General features: G+C 42.3%; 1 protein-coding gene across 5 annotated transcripts in view; it reads left to right on the top strand.

The window, feature by feature from the left end:
• Positions 1 to 15423, top strand: part of sh3kbp1 (SH3-domain kinase binding protein 1) — a 70601-nt gene continuing 55178 nt past the window's right edge. For 4 of the 5 annotated variants that reach the window (XM_041233226.1, XM_041233224.1, XM_041233223.1 and 1 more), the window contains exons 1-2: positions 1 to 417; positions 13176 to 13333. In XM_041233226.1, the coding sequence (XP_041089160.1) occupies positions 414 to 417; positions 13176 to 13333 (162 nt within the window). In that variant the 5' untranslated portion in view covers positions 1 to 413. The remainder of the gene's footprint in view (positions 418 to 13175; positions 13334 to 15423) is intronic. The other variant, XM_041233227.1, reaches the window with a different exon arrangement.

Genomic DNA, 15423 nt, shown 5'->3' with positions numbered 1-15423 from the left:
CTGGGCTGGCTGAGCTGGCTCCAGCATCAGCAGCTGAAGGAAGGAAGGCAGGGAGGAAAAGAGACAGGCAGGCAGAGAAAGAGGGTTAGTTATATACTGTATAGAAAACAAACACAGCAGCGGCGTGAATCAGCCGGTAGCCGAGTACAATATTAGCGTTTTACAGGCACAACACAATACCAAGATAATCTACAACGAGTGCATGAGCAGGGCTCTGCACAGCCTAATACAACCCCGCAGTTTCTTTACCAGTGCTAGGCTTGCTAGTTAAATTATCAAAATCATTTATTTGAAGAAGGAAGACTGTACGCGGAACATTTTCGTTGCTGGGATTGTTTCCTTTTATTTATTTACATTTTAAATAATAAATAAAAAACACGTTTTGATCTGCACGATTATAAAATACAACATAAATGGGTAAGTATTGTTTTATGTTTCTTTTTTAAAAATGTTCGTTTCGTTGTGAAAACGACGTTGTGTTTGCTTATTTCCAAATATTGAAATTTGAAACTGAACTTTGTGGTAACCTGCTTGATCCAAATCTATCGTTTGACGATTCTCAATAACTATTGTGCTTTTCTGAAAAGTAACCTAGGGTCTCGCTGGAAAGTAATGCACGCCGGATAAAAAGTGTAACTAACTTGCACAACGAAGGAAGTCTAGCTAACAGGTTAATTATTCCCACGCTGTGTCTTTCATATTCCAGCCTGCGTTTGACGTACTCTGTTTTTTTCAGGCTTTGTAAACTAATCTTCAGAAGCCCGTGATGAGTTCAAGATGTTGACACGTTTGCAGTTTTTATGATCCTGTAGTTGTGTGTCAGAGTGCGTGTGTGCGGACCGTTATCTGGTGCCTGGTGTTTTAATTGCCACTATTTTAAATTGCGCAGCAAGACTGTTTTAATGCGACATGCCGTTTTTAATAGAATAATAAATGCTTTGGCGTATGAAACTCTTTTTTGCTGAGTTTTAGTGTAACACTAGCAAGCAGGAAATGAAGGCCCCGCTTTTTTGACTGTATGGGTGATAGATGCCCCTACCGAATATATTATTTTTCTTAAAAGATATGAACAATAATATTGTAGTGTGTAGTGCACGTACAGTGCACCTTCGTGTCCATATTTAATGTGCAGGGTTTCATAGAGAAGGTTTACAATTCAGGAATGCACGTTTGGGTTTAACGTAGATTCCCCACAGCCCGGGTTAATACAGAATTACAGTGAGTGAACACGTTATTCCGGTTCTTGCAACTTATTGACTTTCTCGTCGATATATTTTCTGCTGTGCATCTCGTGGTAGTAATGCAGGAGTATGCTGATTGGACTTTTTTTTCGTTCATTTTGCACGCTCGTGTGTGTGAATTAAATATATCTTCAACCTCATAATATAACGTTGGAGGATGCAAAGCAAAAAAAAGTCAGCCTTCCAGTGTCTGTGTGTAACGCAGTTGGATCGTGACATCATTGCCTAGTGAATAATTAAGTGTTTTCTGCGCCTGTAGTGAATAGCGCCCTTGAACGCTCAGAAGTTGGAGAACAGTGTATCAAAGTGTGATGAAACATGTCATTGGTAATGCCATGCTACTCTGTACATACTTTTGATGTGTCATGAACTTGTTCATATTACTGATAGCTCTAATTGTAAATGTGCAGTCGTGACAGAGGGTGTGTGTTACTGACATACTTGCTAATACCATTATTTGTTAATAGGAGGAGTGAGTCCTGCCCTCGTCTAATACTTCTCTCAATTTAGCTAATTTCCAGAATAGCAGTGCAGTAGGTGAGTAGTCATTAGCTTTGCAAAGCTGATAATTGCTGTAGCTCTATCAAGTTTGCCATGCAGTCTGGCAAGTTCTAAGGTAAGTTCTGCCAGTCACCTTATCTGGTGCCTTGAATGGAACAGTCCTCTCTGTGCCTTCTATGCAATGAGCATGGTGGCAAAACCGGACTTTGTGTGTGTTTAGAAAGCAAAAATGATCCATAAGCCAGTGTATTTATCTTGGAGACCAGCCTGCCATGGGGTGCAGGAGTTTGGCTAGCATCTCCTGCAGAAAGCTGGTGAAACAGAACCATCAGGACATGGAAAGAGCAGTGCACACAGCCTAGACACGGTGATGAAAAATGGGATCTTCTTGACAGGCTTTCAAATGTATCAAGAAATCGCAGGATACAGCGCATGCGCGGTATGTGCCTGCCGTGTGCAGGATACGTTGTGAACAATTCAGAAACGCCTGCACCAGCATCAGGGAATGTGAATCTCGCGGTCTGTCTTGTTCTCCATTGGAATGTGAAATTCAGGACTTGACTTTGAGCTTGTGACTGTGTACTGCAGCGGCTGCTGTCATTGAGTGTCTACTCGGCTAGCCCTGGGGGCTTTGGACGCTTTTACAAGTCATTTGAGTCTGAACTTAATGGCTTTCTATTGTTGTCGGTGCATTTGAGAGCTGCAGAACGGTAAGCTGCAGTGTGTGTAGTTTAACAGAATAGCAGTGCTGCTCGGCTCATTCCTCAGAGCTGCTTCCTTTCCTATACCCACTGATGGCTTCACTTCACTATCTCGTATTGCATTGAAACCTAATTCCTCCATGGGGAAACAAACAGCACTTCCCTACATTAGGTGTGAAACAGCTTTGTGTTTTAAGTGATCACCTGAGGCACGCATAATTAACGCCATGGCGATCAATAACTGCAAATGTGAAGATGGGAATCCCTGTAGAAGTACTGGAATGTATTGTACACAGCTCTGTGAATGTGCTCATGTGTTAAAAGTGCTTTATAGTGCTCTGTAGAATATAACCGCAGCCCGGCTCTCGCCCGTAATGACCTTCTTTTGAGTGCTGTACTCCAAGCAGCCTTGAAAGTGTCTTTCTGTTTCGACGTTGGTACAATGCCTTTTGTTGCTGCTACAATAGGAACTACAACTGACATTGGTAGGGAGTATTCGACTGCTGTTGTGCAGCAGTTACAGATTTTAAATAAAAATGAACACAGAAATGTTGTCAGTAAACTCAGCACATTTTGTGGAAGGTTGTTTAAAACAAGAATGTGTGTGGGGTTGCACTGAGAGGATTGCAGAGCAGGCATTGCCTCTGCTGGGATCAGCGGTGTTGCTATAATGGACAGGGATGTACTGAGCGTTTAGAATGACTGCAGGGAAGCATCAGTCCTGTACAGCATGCAGTATTTTAGGCTCTGTTTTCATCAAATACAGTCATTACAATCTTAACAGCACCCTGTGTATAATGCACCAGACTGAGCAGTCCTGGCTTACCCTTGTATAGCAAGCTCCTGTTGTACTCTGTCCTATCAGAAACACCATAGTTGGTATACAACAGTATGTAGAATACTGTTACCCAGGTATGCTGCATACCTTGTATAGAACACACAGCCTGTGCAACACACACACACATTCTCCTAATATATGCTGAGAATTACGCCAAGAGGCAGATCTAAATATGGCTGCCCTATATAGTTCCCCCTTTATTATAATAGTCGTTCGCCCTAACTTCCCATAATAAAAGCTCTGCAATGTGTAGTAAAGCATAGGCAAACATTGTAAAGCTCTGAGAGGTACGGTGATGCAAATTTAAAAACATTGCAATTCATGTTAAACTATAGTAAATTCATAAACCGTGGGAAAACTGCGAAATTACAGTGCAAAAAAACTTCTGTATCGCAGAACCCACCGGGTTAATTGACTTTAACTGCAGAGCTGTGCGCCGTCAATTCCTTCCCTCGTCAGCTGAGCTGCCAGGCCTCTGTTCCCACTGTTATTTTAGGTAAAGTGGTTAACCTTTTTAGATCATGCCTTTTTGACCCAGAAGGATTGTACTTGACGCTGTCGTACTTTTCTCTGTAGACCTCTTCCTTCTGTGTTCTGTGGTCTTGTTATAATGTTGTTTTTTTAATTCACAGAATGTTCTTGCGCATACAGCTGTCGTGGTTGGGTATAGATGGCACGGTTTACCCTTGCAGCAGCTGTCGTGGTTGGGTATAGATGGCACGGTTTACCCTTGCAGCAGCTGTCGTGGTTGGGTATAGATGGCACGGTTTACCCTTGCAGCAGCTGTCGTGGTTGGGTATAGATGGCACGGTTTACCCTTGCAGCAGCTGTCGTGGTTGGGTATAGATGGCACGGTCGTTACCCTTGCAGCAGCTGTCGTGGTTGGGTATAGATGGCACGGTTTACCCTTGCAGCAGCTGTCGTGGTTGGGTATAGATGGCACGGTTTACCCTTGCAGCAGCTGTCGTGGTTGGGTATAGATGGCACGGTTTACCCTTGCAGCAGCTGTCGTGGTTGGGTATAGATGGCACGGTTTACCCTTGCAGCAGCTGTCGTGGTTGGGCATAGATGGCACGGTTTACCCTTGCAGCAGCTGTCGTGGTTGGGCATAGATGGCACGGTTTACCCTTGCAGCAGCTGTCGTGGTTGGGCATAGATGGCACGGTTTACCCTTGCAGCAGCAGTACGGCAGCTAAGTGTTACAGTGCAGCAGTGCTGTCCACAGTGCTCTGCCCTACTGGAAGCACTGCAGCACGAGTAGATACTTGTTTTGAAAGACAGCCTTTCTGTAGGTCACCAACTGTTTAAAACTATTTCTCGTATCTACTGTGTAGGTACAGTGTGATCCCACATCCCTTCATATCTGATGACAGCAGTAGTTCAAATATGCAAGCTGAGTTCATCTATGAATAATTTAGAAAGTTACAAACTGAATAAACAGAGATACGTGATGGGTTTAAATGCATAGAGCCGTTGTTTCAGACATAGTATTTTAACGGAGAGGTATTTGAGGCGTGTTCTGTACAGGGCAGTGTGTTCATTTGAAATCTACTAGCAGACATTGTTTAAATGAGTCGACCAGCGGTCTTTAGAATGCAGCACTTCTCTCCCTTTCATCTTTGAGTGTCATAGAGTACAGTGTGAGGTGCCTCTGCCTGCCCTGCTTCCAGGGAGACGGGCTGGACTGTACCTGATTGAAGCATACTATACTGTATAAAGTCTGGAGGCTCAGCTCCTTGATGAATGCTCTCCTCTGCCTCAGGAGCGCTTCTCCGTTCTAATGTTTAATCTCTGAAGCCCCTTCCTGTTTTTTCCAGTTGATTGAAAAAACACATGTGAGAAATTGGCTGTTGATGAACCCCATGCTCTCATATATATAATATAATATAATATACAAGCAGCAGGTTACAGATACACTGTGGACTCTGCTCACAAATTCATGGGCTGTTTAACCCTTTCATGCATGAAATATGGAAAATAACTGAAGAAAAGTAGTTTTGGACACATAATGAATATATGTTACATTGAACATTTTTTTCAATCTTTTTCCATTGCTTTGTATGGGGGAAAACATGAATATATCATTTTAATATTCGGTATGTATTCACAGTCTATCCCATACACACATTAGGGCGGTACACAGTTACACTGCAGTAATTGATTGTAAACTCTCTCTGTAGAAATGTGTTTGAATGAAAGCTGTGTGTGTTTCAGTATATTTGATGACCAGTGCTGCATGTTGTTGCTGTGTGCAGTCCTGTCAGGAAAGGTTGCTGCCTCTGTCATAGCTGACATCATTACAGAATCACTAACGGTCGGCCTTTGAGACAGAGCTGATCCTGCAGCCGGGCTCTCTGTTGGTAAATGTCAGCTTCCTCATCAGTCTGAGCGCTTGTTAAGCTGTGTCTACAGCTCCTGCACCAGCCACTCCATCTCACTGCAGTTCCCTTTTACTGAAACAGCTGCGTTTTATTGAAACAAAACAGGGATAGAAATAAGACTCCCATTGCATAGCAGTTTGATCCATTTCTGGTTTTACGATGAGTTTAATAATGATCTTATACCTGTACACTTTGGCAAGTCCAGCTCGCATTAAAACCTGGAACAGGTGAAACTGCTATGCAATGGGAGTCTTATTTCCATCCCGGCTAAATGAAAATGATTGGATTCAAAGATTGAATAAATAAATAAGTAGCTTCCTATCAAGTTTAAAATCAGGGCTGAGATCCCCCTCTTTATGGAAATCCCATGTGTATTTATTTTAGACATGGTTCCTAGATTGTTTTCGTTACCTTTTGATCAGTCTGGTGCCCTTTTCGTTTATTTAAAAAAAAAAAAGTTTTTTTTTATATGATCTTAATAGAAGAGTGTCCTCTGCCAGTAGTATTTAAAAACCTTGTGTAGAAGTTGGCCATCTCCTGAATTAAGTGATTTAATTTGAGAGAGAGAGAGAGAGAGAGAGAGAGAGAGAGAGAGAGAGAGAGAGAGAGAGAGAGAGAGAGAGAGAATAGCGGAACAGTGACAGCAACTGCCCAGCCTGAGCTAGGATCGTATTGTATTTTGTGTTCGTGACTGTTCTGGTTTGAAGGTTTATTCAATTTCGAAGGTGCTTTATTGGCATGACTAACAGCAGTGTTTCCAAAGCAGATACAGTGAAGTCGATTGAACAGTAATAATATTTAGCAGTAATTATTTTGCTCTAGTTTTTATACCTGTCACATACCTGTCACAGCCAGAGTATCTCTTCGCTTCAGGTGTCTTTTTGTTTCTCCTCTCTGTTCCTTGAGAAGAGGATTGCTGTCAGCTGAAGTGTTTTCTATTACTTCAGTGAAAAAAGCAAAGAAACAAAAACAAACAAACACATTTATTTTTAGCATTGAAGCTGTACAAGATGGATGTTTGAAATTCATTTCTGATACTGTGGTGATATTTCCCAGAGCGACGTTCTGTCTAGGCTGCAGTATCTCTTCAGAATCACTAGACCTTGTGATGTGAGACCCTGCACATTCGCTCTTGCAGCTACTGTGAAAGTAGGTGACTGCAGTATCGCTTCAGAATCACTAGACCTCGTGATGTGAGACCCTGCACATTCGCTCTTGCAGCTACTGTGAAAGTAGGTGACTGCAGTATCTCTTCAGAATCACTAGACCTCGTGATGTGAGACCCTGCACATTCGCTCTTGCAGCTACTGTGAAAGTAGGTGACTGCAGTATCTCTTCAGAATCACTAGACCTCGTGATGTGAGATCCTGCACATTCGCTCTTGCAGCTACTGTGAAAGTAGGTGACTGCAGTATCTCTTCAGAATCACTAGACCTCGTGATGTGAGATCCTGCACATTCGCTCTTGCAGCTACTGTGAAAGTAGGTGACTGCAGTATCTCTTCAGAATCACTAGACCTCGTGATGTGAGACCCTGCACATTCGCTCTTGCAGCTACTGTGAAAGTAGGTGACTGCAGTATCTCTTCAGAATCACTAGACCTCGTGATGTGAGATCCTGCACATTCGCTCTTGCAGCTACTGTGAAAGTAGGTGACTGCAGTATCTCTTCAGAATCACTAGACCTCGTGATGTGAGATCCTGCACATTCGCTCTTGCAGCTACTGTGAAAGTAGGTGACTGCAGTATCTCTTCAGAATCACTAGACCTCGTGATGTGAGATCCTGCACATTCGCTCTTGCAGCTACTGTGAAAGTAGGTGACTGCAGTATCTCTTCAGAATCACTAGACCTCGTGATGTGAGATCCTGCACATTCGCTCTTGCAGCTACTGTGAAAGTAGGTGACTGCAGTATCTCTTCAGAATCACTAGACCTCGTGATGTGAGATCCTGCACATTCGCTCTTGCAGCTACTGTGAAAGTAGGTGACTGCAGTATCTCTTCAGAATCACTAGACCTCGTGATGTGAGATCCTGCACATTCGCTCTTGCAGCTACTGTGAAAGTAGGTGACTGCAGTATCTCTTCAGAATCACTAGACCTCGTGATGTGAGATCCTGCACATTCGCTCTTGCAGCTACTGTGAAAGTAGGTGACTGCAGTATCTCTTCAGAATCACTAGACCTCGTGATGTGAGACCCCTGCACATTCGCTCTTGCAGCTACTGTGAAAGTAGGTGACTGCAGTATCTCTTCAGAATCACTAGACCTCGTGATGTGAGATCCTGCACATTCGCTCTTGCAGATACTGTGAAAGTAGGTGACTGCAGGTACTTTTTATAGGTATGTGATTCAGCAACAGCAGTTTCATCTTTGTAACATGTTGAGTGCCTGTTCTTATCTGCTGAGCAGTAAGGGTGTAATGATACGTTAATGTCACGATACAATAAGTATTGTGATATGCAGGTCTTACCATATGTACAGTATCACGATACGTGTCAGCGCCTAGACTGACTGCTTTTGTGATACGTAATGAGTTCAAATGATCATTTAACATTCAGTGAGACAGGGAGGGGTGTAGCCGTACAGCTGTGAAACGCACGTATTCTTTAATCAGGAACTATCTGCTGAGCTCCACTGAGCTCTCTTCTGCTCCAGTGCCAGGATGAAACTGTTCACTCCATAGTTCCAATGCGATATGTCATGCAACCCAAGCTGAATCGTTACACTCTGACTGAGCAGCCTGTGTGGCTGTGATTCAACAGGCACGCACTCATTAGAAAGGGAGCAATCAGTCTTGTGTGATTCTTCACAAGGATGTTCTTTGCTGTCCTGTCCTGAGGTATGAGATAAGAGGAATTATACAGCACTAGATTCACTCTTCCAGATTCAGGCTTCTCTTTTACAATCAATAAGTACGGCTGTATTTTTTTTTTCACGGTAAAACAATGGACGATAATAAACCTTTCAGTGATCAATTATCTTCAAAAGATTATCACTTGAATCACTATTGCATGTAGCTTAATAATTGTTTTACTGTACAACAGGTAGCAAAACATAAATGAAGTGTTTTGTTTACTGCATAAACTAATGCATTATTAATCTAGTGTATTAGTTCAAAATTTCCCTTAGTGTGTGTCCATGTTTTTTTTTTAAAGGAATTTGCATTGTTTGGCCTGATAATTCTGCAGCTCAGACAGTTTTGTACCACTTACTGCCGTTCAGCCAAGCTAAGGCATGAATGCTCTTTTGAGGTTCAGATCAAAGTGTTGAGAAGGCATGCGTTCAACACTCATTAACGAGATATTCCAGGGGTCCCGCTGGGTACACTGCACGTCTGAGCAGGAATCAGATACAGTAGCGTTCAAAAATATCTGCATTTGTTTCAAGAAAGGGAATAAATAAAGAAGACTGAATTATACCAGCGTTTTCGGGCTGTGATCAATTATCATGTGTGTTAGAGGACTAGCTAGGGGTGCGTATGGGTACCCCCTGTTTACATCATGTAATCAAAGAAAATAAAAAATGGTAGTTCAAAAGTCTGCCACAAGCCACAATAGTAGTACAGTATTTTATGTTACATTTTTCTATTGCTGTCAGATTTTCCTGAAGTATATGGAAATCTACAGAGCGGTATGTAATTCAATATGTTAATGTAACATTAATCAGCTGGTTTCATTCGACTTTAGGAAGCAAATTTTTTTAATTCTATAGGGTGATGCAAAACATTGTTCTGCTGGACCAAACGGAGGCTCCAAACCAGGGAACACAGAGAAAGGGGAAAAGAGACAAAAGTCTTTTCATGAGGGTAGGAACAATAATGTTTCCTGTGTCCTGAGACAATAAACTGACGCTGGTTATGCAACTCCTGCAGCTGTTGAATAATACAGGAAACCCTAAACCCTTCATCCTGGTCTGCACTTGGTCTGTTTACAGTATTGATTTATTTTGTTTTAACTTATCACTGGACTCTGTACACTCTGAAACAGTGGGGTGTAGACTGCAGTTTTTTAACCCTGTAAAATGGGAATGCATCCTCTCAATAGTGTTTTTGAGTATCGTGTTCTTTCCTTTGTTTGGTTTAGCTTCTGTATGTGATGGGTACAGGGAGACCAGGAGATATGAAGATTATCTCAGATTCTCTATAGGTTTGAAAAATATATATATATATATATATATATATATATATATATATATATATATATATATATATATATATATATATATATATATAGATATTTAAAATAAAGCAAGATATCTCCGAAGATGTGATGTTCTCCCTAATAATCAAAAGAATGTAAAGTGTACACACATTATACAGTAGATGCACTGGTATATTATGTGGCTTTTTTTAAATCCATGAATGTCCTATTGTATTGCACATGTGTAAAAGATGCTTGCATTTCTATATGGTCAGTTGTGTTTGGCTGCGTACTGTACCATCTTGTACATCAGAAGCCCGGTGGTGCTGGGAGGTGTCAGGGCAGTGTTGCTTCCCCACCCCCTCCTTTTGCTATCCATCTGTTTTCATTGCTGGTGCATCTGTGACGCCCTGCACTGTACACACGGGTGTGCCCGCACCCTGGCGCTGTTGGGAGTCTGGGTGATAAAGATGTATTGCCGTGCCAGTCCTGCTGTGCCCAAGATCCGATGCAGTCCTCTCTCTGCTGGTGGAGATGGGTACGGGTGCTGGAGAAGATGATGATGAGCAGCTTGTATAAAGCATGTGAACCGGAGCGCGGTGTGGTCTCCTAGGCAGGGTTACTGTACAGCGTAACAATGCATCTGATAACAAGTGCATTTATAGTTGCTTTGCATTTGACCAAGTCAAGCCACCACTGATTTTCAGACCTATTCCTTTACAGGTTACACGATTAAATAGTGGGCTCAAACATATAACTGTCATTGATCTCTGCTCAATGCCTGCCCTCCTCTGCAGTGTTTTAGCAGGGTAAAGAGCAGAGAGAAGCAATGCAACCTACCACACACTGCCTTGACAATGTGCACCTCCTATCAGAGTCCAGCCCCTACGAGGCGATTGGTTACTCCAGTCTGCATGCCCGTCCAATCATACGCCTCTCTATGGATGCCCATTCGACTGTGATGGTGGTTTCTTGTGATGTAGACACTTAGCGCTGGGCTGAGGCTGTCAGAACTCCTTTCACAAAGGCCCCTAGTATCCTACTGCCCAAGCAGATTCAACACAGTCAGCTTACGTTACAGACTATTGAATCCAGCATAGCATTGCATAGAAGCAAGTACATCAGTAACGTACCAGCCCGTCTCCCCACCAGCCGCACATGTAAATACAGAATCACAGGCATCTTTGTCATTAAAAAGTAAATCTTCACGACCTGTTTTTGTTCTTGAGGAATCGGGCCTCTGTGAGATACTGCAACATATATTAAGGCAGGCGATCCCATTGAGATTGAAATCTCTTTTCTAAGAGAGTCGAGCTGGTTTCACGAAGCAGTTCACTTCTATGAAAATAATAATAAAAAGAATAAAGAAAGTAGCACATTGCGAGGGGGGTCCACCCCGCCCCTGTGTTTATTGGCGTGATTAAATGATTCATTCAGGCTCCAGCCACGCGGGTATAAAATAGGGGCTCAGGGGTGTTGGTGGGAATCGGTGTGGATAATTTATGCCAGTGTTAGTGGATAAAGGTATGTGTTTTGCTGTGTGTGTGTGTGTGTGAAAAATTGTTTGGGGTGTAGCCTGTAGTCTTGTGTATTGTGTAGTATTTGAAATATAAATAGTTTTTATTTGAAGGTCTACTTTGGCCACCGTGCCGGTTTATTTTGTTCCTGTGTTTTGTTTATTGTTTTTTAGTTGTGATTTAATTTGTGCATTTGTGTTTTTAAACCTGCAGCTTTTGTATATTTGAGTATCTTCCTGGTTAATAGGGCCGGACCAGTGACGTCATCCTCTTCACACATTAATCATGTAGACTTGCTGAGTGGATTTCTACTAAACTTTATCGTTCTATCTTTAGTTCTCTTTTTAAACTGGTAGATAGCTTGCTGGCTAGCAGCCTGCCAAGTGCCAGCGGTGCTTTGGGAACCGAGGCCAGAGTAAATACACAAACGAAGAGAGAAACGAGGAAACGTTGAAAACCGAAGCGTTCTGTTCACTACTGCTCTTCACTGTCCTATGAAACAGTTCTGGACAGATCTATCACAGTAGATACATACATGAAAAGCTCCGAAACTCCTGCTGGACTCCCTACCCCTGTGGTCCTGGTATGTGTAAGCAGCACAGACTCTGCGCCTCTGTCTTCATTAAAGCCATGAGAGTCATGGGAACAATCACTCTGTAGCTTCTGTAAGGCAACACTATTTCCTTCTGAACAAGAACTTGTAGAACAACAGCAGCAGATGTTGATCAGGGAGCTGGTCGAAGTGGAGGGGTTGTAGAGTCCTTTAGAGCTCTCTACTCAAAGTGTTTTTTTTTAAAGTAGGCTGATGCAGATTGCGTGGGAGTGCAGCGACTGTGACAGTTATGCAGTGTGTTTTCAGGAACTGATGCTGAGAAAACTTTAGTTTCTGATGAAGCGAGTGTTTCCATCAAAAGCAGAGTTAGTGTTCTTCCCTGCAGTATGTTTTTGCACTGCGATGTAGATCTGTGAGCTCCTTTACTATCAACACACAAACTAATCTGGAGAGGTCTTTTATATCTGACAGCTGTAATAAATGATGCTGAAAAAGATGTTCATCCAGAGACAGTGGTGTGCACTGTGCAGTAACATTGCTTTGCAAGCAGTCCCCAGGTGATTAATGGCCAATATCAGAACAATTGTGTGTTAATGAAAGACAGTATAACAACACCAATGCACAAGAGGGCTGGCGCATGTTTTGAGAACGTCAGTGCAGTGAATGGGAGTTCGAAACGATGTGAGTGTGTAACAGTTATTCAGAAGCTGGCCCAGCCAAGCCAGTGTGATGGTTTTCTAGATACAGTAGTGTCTGTGGAAGTGTAAAAAAAAAAGACATTCAAAGTTTAATTCTACTTGCTTTTTAATGATCCCAACAGTGGCAAATCTAAATGTAAATCACTCTGCTGGTGCTTTCTTCCAGGGGCGAGATATCCAATGATAATGTTTATCTGACACATCAAGATTAGTTAAGCGAAACAATGTGGTTAATGCTGTATCGTCCTCGGTCCTGAGACCAGGTTTGCTAAGAGAAAACAAAATTAGGCTGTGAAACTCGTTATTAGCTTTACATGAGACCACGAAAACATACAAAATATGAGACTGGATATTAGGGATCCCGAAATATGAAACGTTCAGTATTGTGAGTGTCTGTGCCCAAGGGCTGTCTGGCTGATGGTAGCGGCAGGAATTTCAAATGAAAAAATGAGAAGGTATATGAGAATTAACCGAATTCAATCAGAAGTAAGGGAAAAAGAGGGAGCACTCTCCAGTGAAGCAGAGCCTGTTTGTGAATGCAAGGGCGGTGTTTGGTGACCCCGCTGGGTAACTCGAGGTGACTCTGGGTTTCTTCTCCCTCCCGCAGTGGAAGCGATAGTGGAGTTTGACTACAAAGCTCAGCATGACGATGAGCTGACCATCACTGTGGGTGACATCATCACGAACATCAAGAAAGACGATGGAGGCTGGTGGGAAGGAGAGACCAACGGCAAGAGGGGGCTGTTTCCAGACAACTTTGTGAGGGTAAGTTGAATTGCACTGTTACGGGGGGGGGGGGGGGGGGGGGGGGGGGGGGGGGGCATACGTCTGTGAGAGGGAATACCAGGGTCAGAGCGGGGTCACTTACAATTATAAGCATGCAATCCCTCATTAATTAATTCATTGCAACTACAATGTTTTGCCACATCGGCATAATTGTAATTGCAATTGTAATTAAAACAGTTCAGCTGTGCATTTATTTGTCATTCAGTCATTTAGCTGGGGTTATTTAGAATGAACAGAGTTATCGTGTTAATGTGTGGAGTTGAAGCAGAAGTGACGGGACAGAGCCAAGTGTTGATATAACCCATCTACACACAGTGCTAGAGCTATTATATACTTGCACTGTCTAATCCACTTATAATACCCATTACTAAAATAAGTCGCTACATTCAAAAAATATATAAACATGTGAAATTTCCAGTCCATTGAAATAAAGGGCAAGTAAGAAATTAACATTAACATCCAAAGTAGCACTGTAGCATTACAATGTTTAATACAAAAAGTGGTGCCTGCGTTACAAGCTGTTGCAGTGTTATACATTACTTATGGATTGTAGCGTATCAGGAAAGTGTAATCAATTAGACTGCAGTCAGTATCCTCTGATTCGAAACCGCCGAGCTCAACGTCTTCGTTATCTGAACCGAAGATAACCAAAAACCAGAATCATTCAATACACAGAGCAACTACTTCTAGGCAGCGTTTTCTATTCATGTGAGTTATTAAAAAAACAGTTTTTGGTAAAAATTTGACTCAGCTAACAGTTGGGGTGGGGCAGTTGTTCAAACCGGGGCTTTGACTCATCAGAATCCGGTATATTAATAGATGTACAGTAGACCAGTAAATTCGCTTGTGACCAAGCCAGTCAATGCTGTCGAAATCTGGCAGAAAATAAACTTTAACGTGGGCAGTTCAACAAACTGTGTTGTAATTAAGTGTGAGAGTGCCACCCTGGTTCATATTCTGTTTGTCTTGCAGTGTGCATAGAATGCCGTCCTCTTTTTTTGAAACAATTCAATTTTTTTCTACTGATCTCAGCACATTGCATCACAATGATTCATGATCGTTCTGAGGTACTGTTTTGTACATTTTGCAGCTCGGACAGTTTTGTATCTTGGCTCCAGTATTGCTAGACCGGTATGGGTTTATAGATGCAGCAGGTTCTCTACTTCTCCGTTGTCTCCTGCAGCATGTGGGCGCCAAACCTTACATGAAGGAACAGTGGAGCTGCTGACATCTGCACAGTCCATGCCTGAAGGGGTGGCCTAGCCAACCATGAGGGATGACATGAAATGGAAATCTGCAATGGGATGAAACACAAAAAGTAATACCCCCCCAAAAAACAGATCTCATGCTGCTAATGTACAAAGAAACACTGATCTCGAACAAATGTTGTAATGTACAGTTCTGTGTTGGTGGGTTTACCATCATTGTCTGATTACAGTCCGATTTTGGGTGCTGTTGTTCTCTGATAAAGCACAGATATACTGCAATATGAACGCTCGGAAAGGTCTTGCAGTATCTAATCCTATATTTTATGAGGAATACACAGCTGATTAAAAGACAAGCTCAGGTTTTGTAGAAGCCGTTAGGATTAGTATTGAAATGCTCTGCAATGCACTATCCACACACTTATAATACCCATTACCGACCTCCAAAATCGTATTATTATTATTATTTTTTTTTTTACCAGCCGAGGAATCTAAAGTGTATTCACCGAAGCTGAGTCAACGTGATGCCAGTATATATGTAAGCAAAAATTAGAAAGTGGTACTAAAAATAACAAGCTCACTATTTCCAAAACTACAAACAGTTTTGTTTTTAAATGCTTCACGTATGGAAATGTCTTTCGGTCGATGCAGAAGTCTGCTGCTGAACTTGATTCGCAGAGAGCAGGAAATTGTGGTAAGCAAGACTCCTTTCTTCTTCTTTGCAATCTCACTGGTATTACATTTACCAAACACCGGAGGGTAGGAACAAACCCGAAGCAAAGCTGAGAAGCAGTGTGTTTGTTTTCTGGTGTGTGTTCTGTAGTGTAAAGGGCAGGCCATGCTGCAACAGTGACGGCCTGCTTA

This window comes from Polyodon spathula, chromosome 30 (assembly GCF_017654505.1).
Source record: "Polyodon spathula isolate WHYD16114869_AA chromosome 30, ASM1765450v1, whole genome shotgun sequence".
Lineage (NCBI taxonomy): Eukaryota > Metazoa > Chordata > Actinopteri > Acipenseriformes > Polyodontidae > Polyodon > Polyodon spathula.
This window is presented reverse-complemented; position numbering and strand designations above follow the sequence as displayed.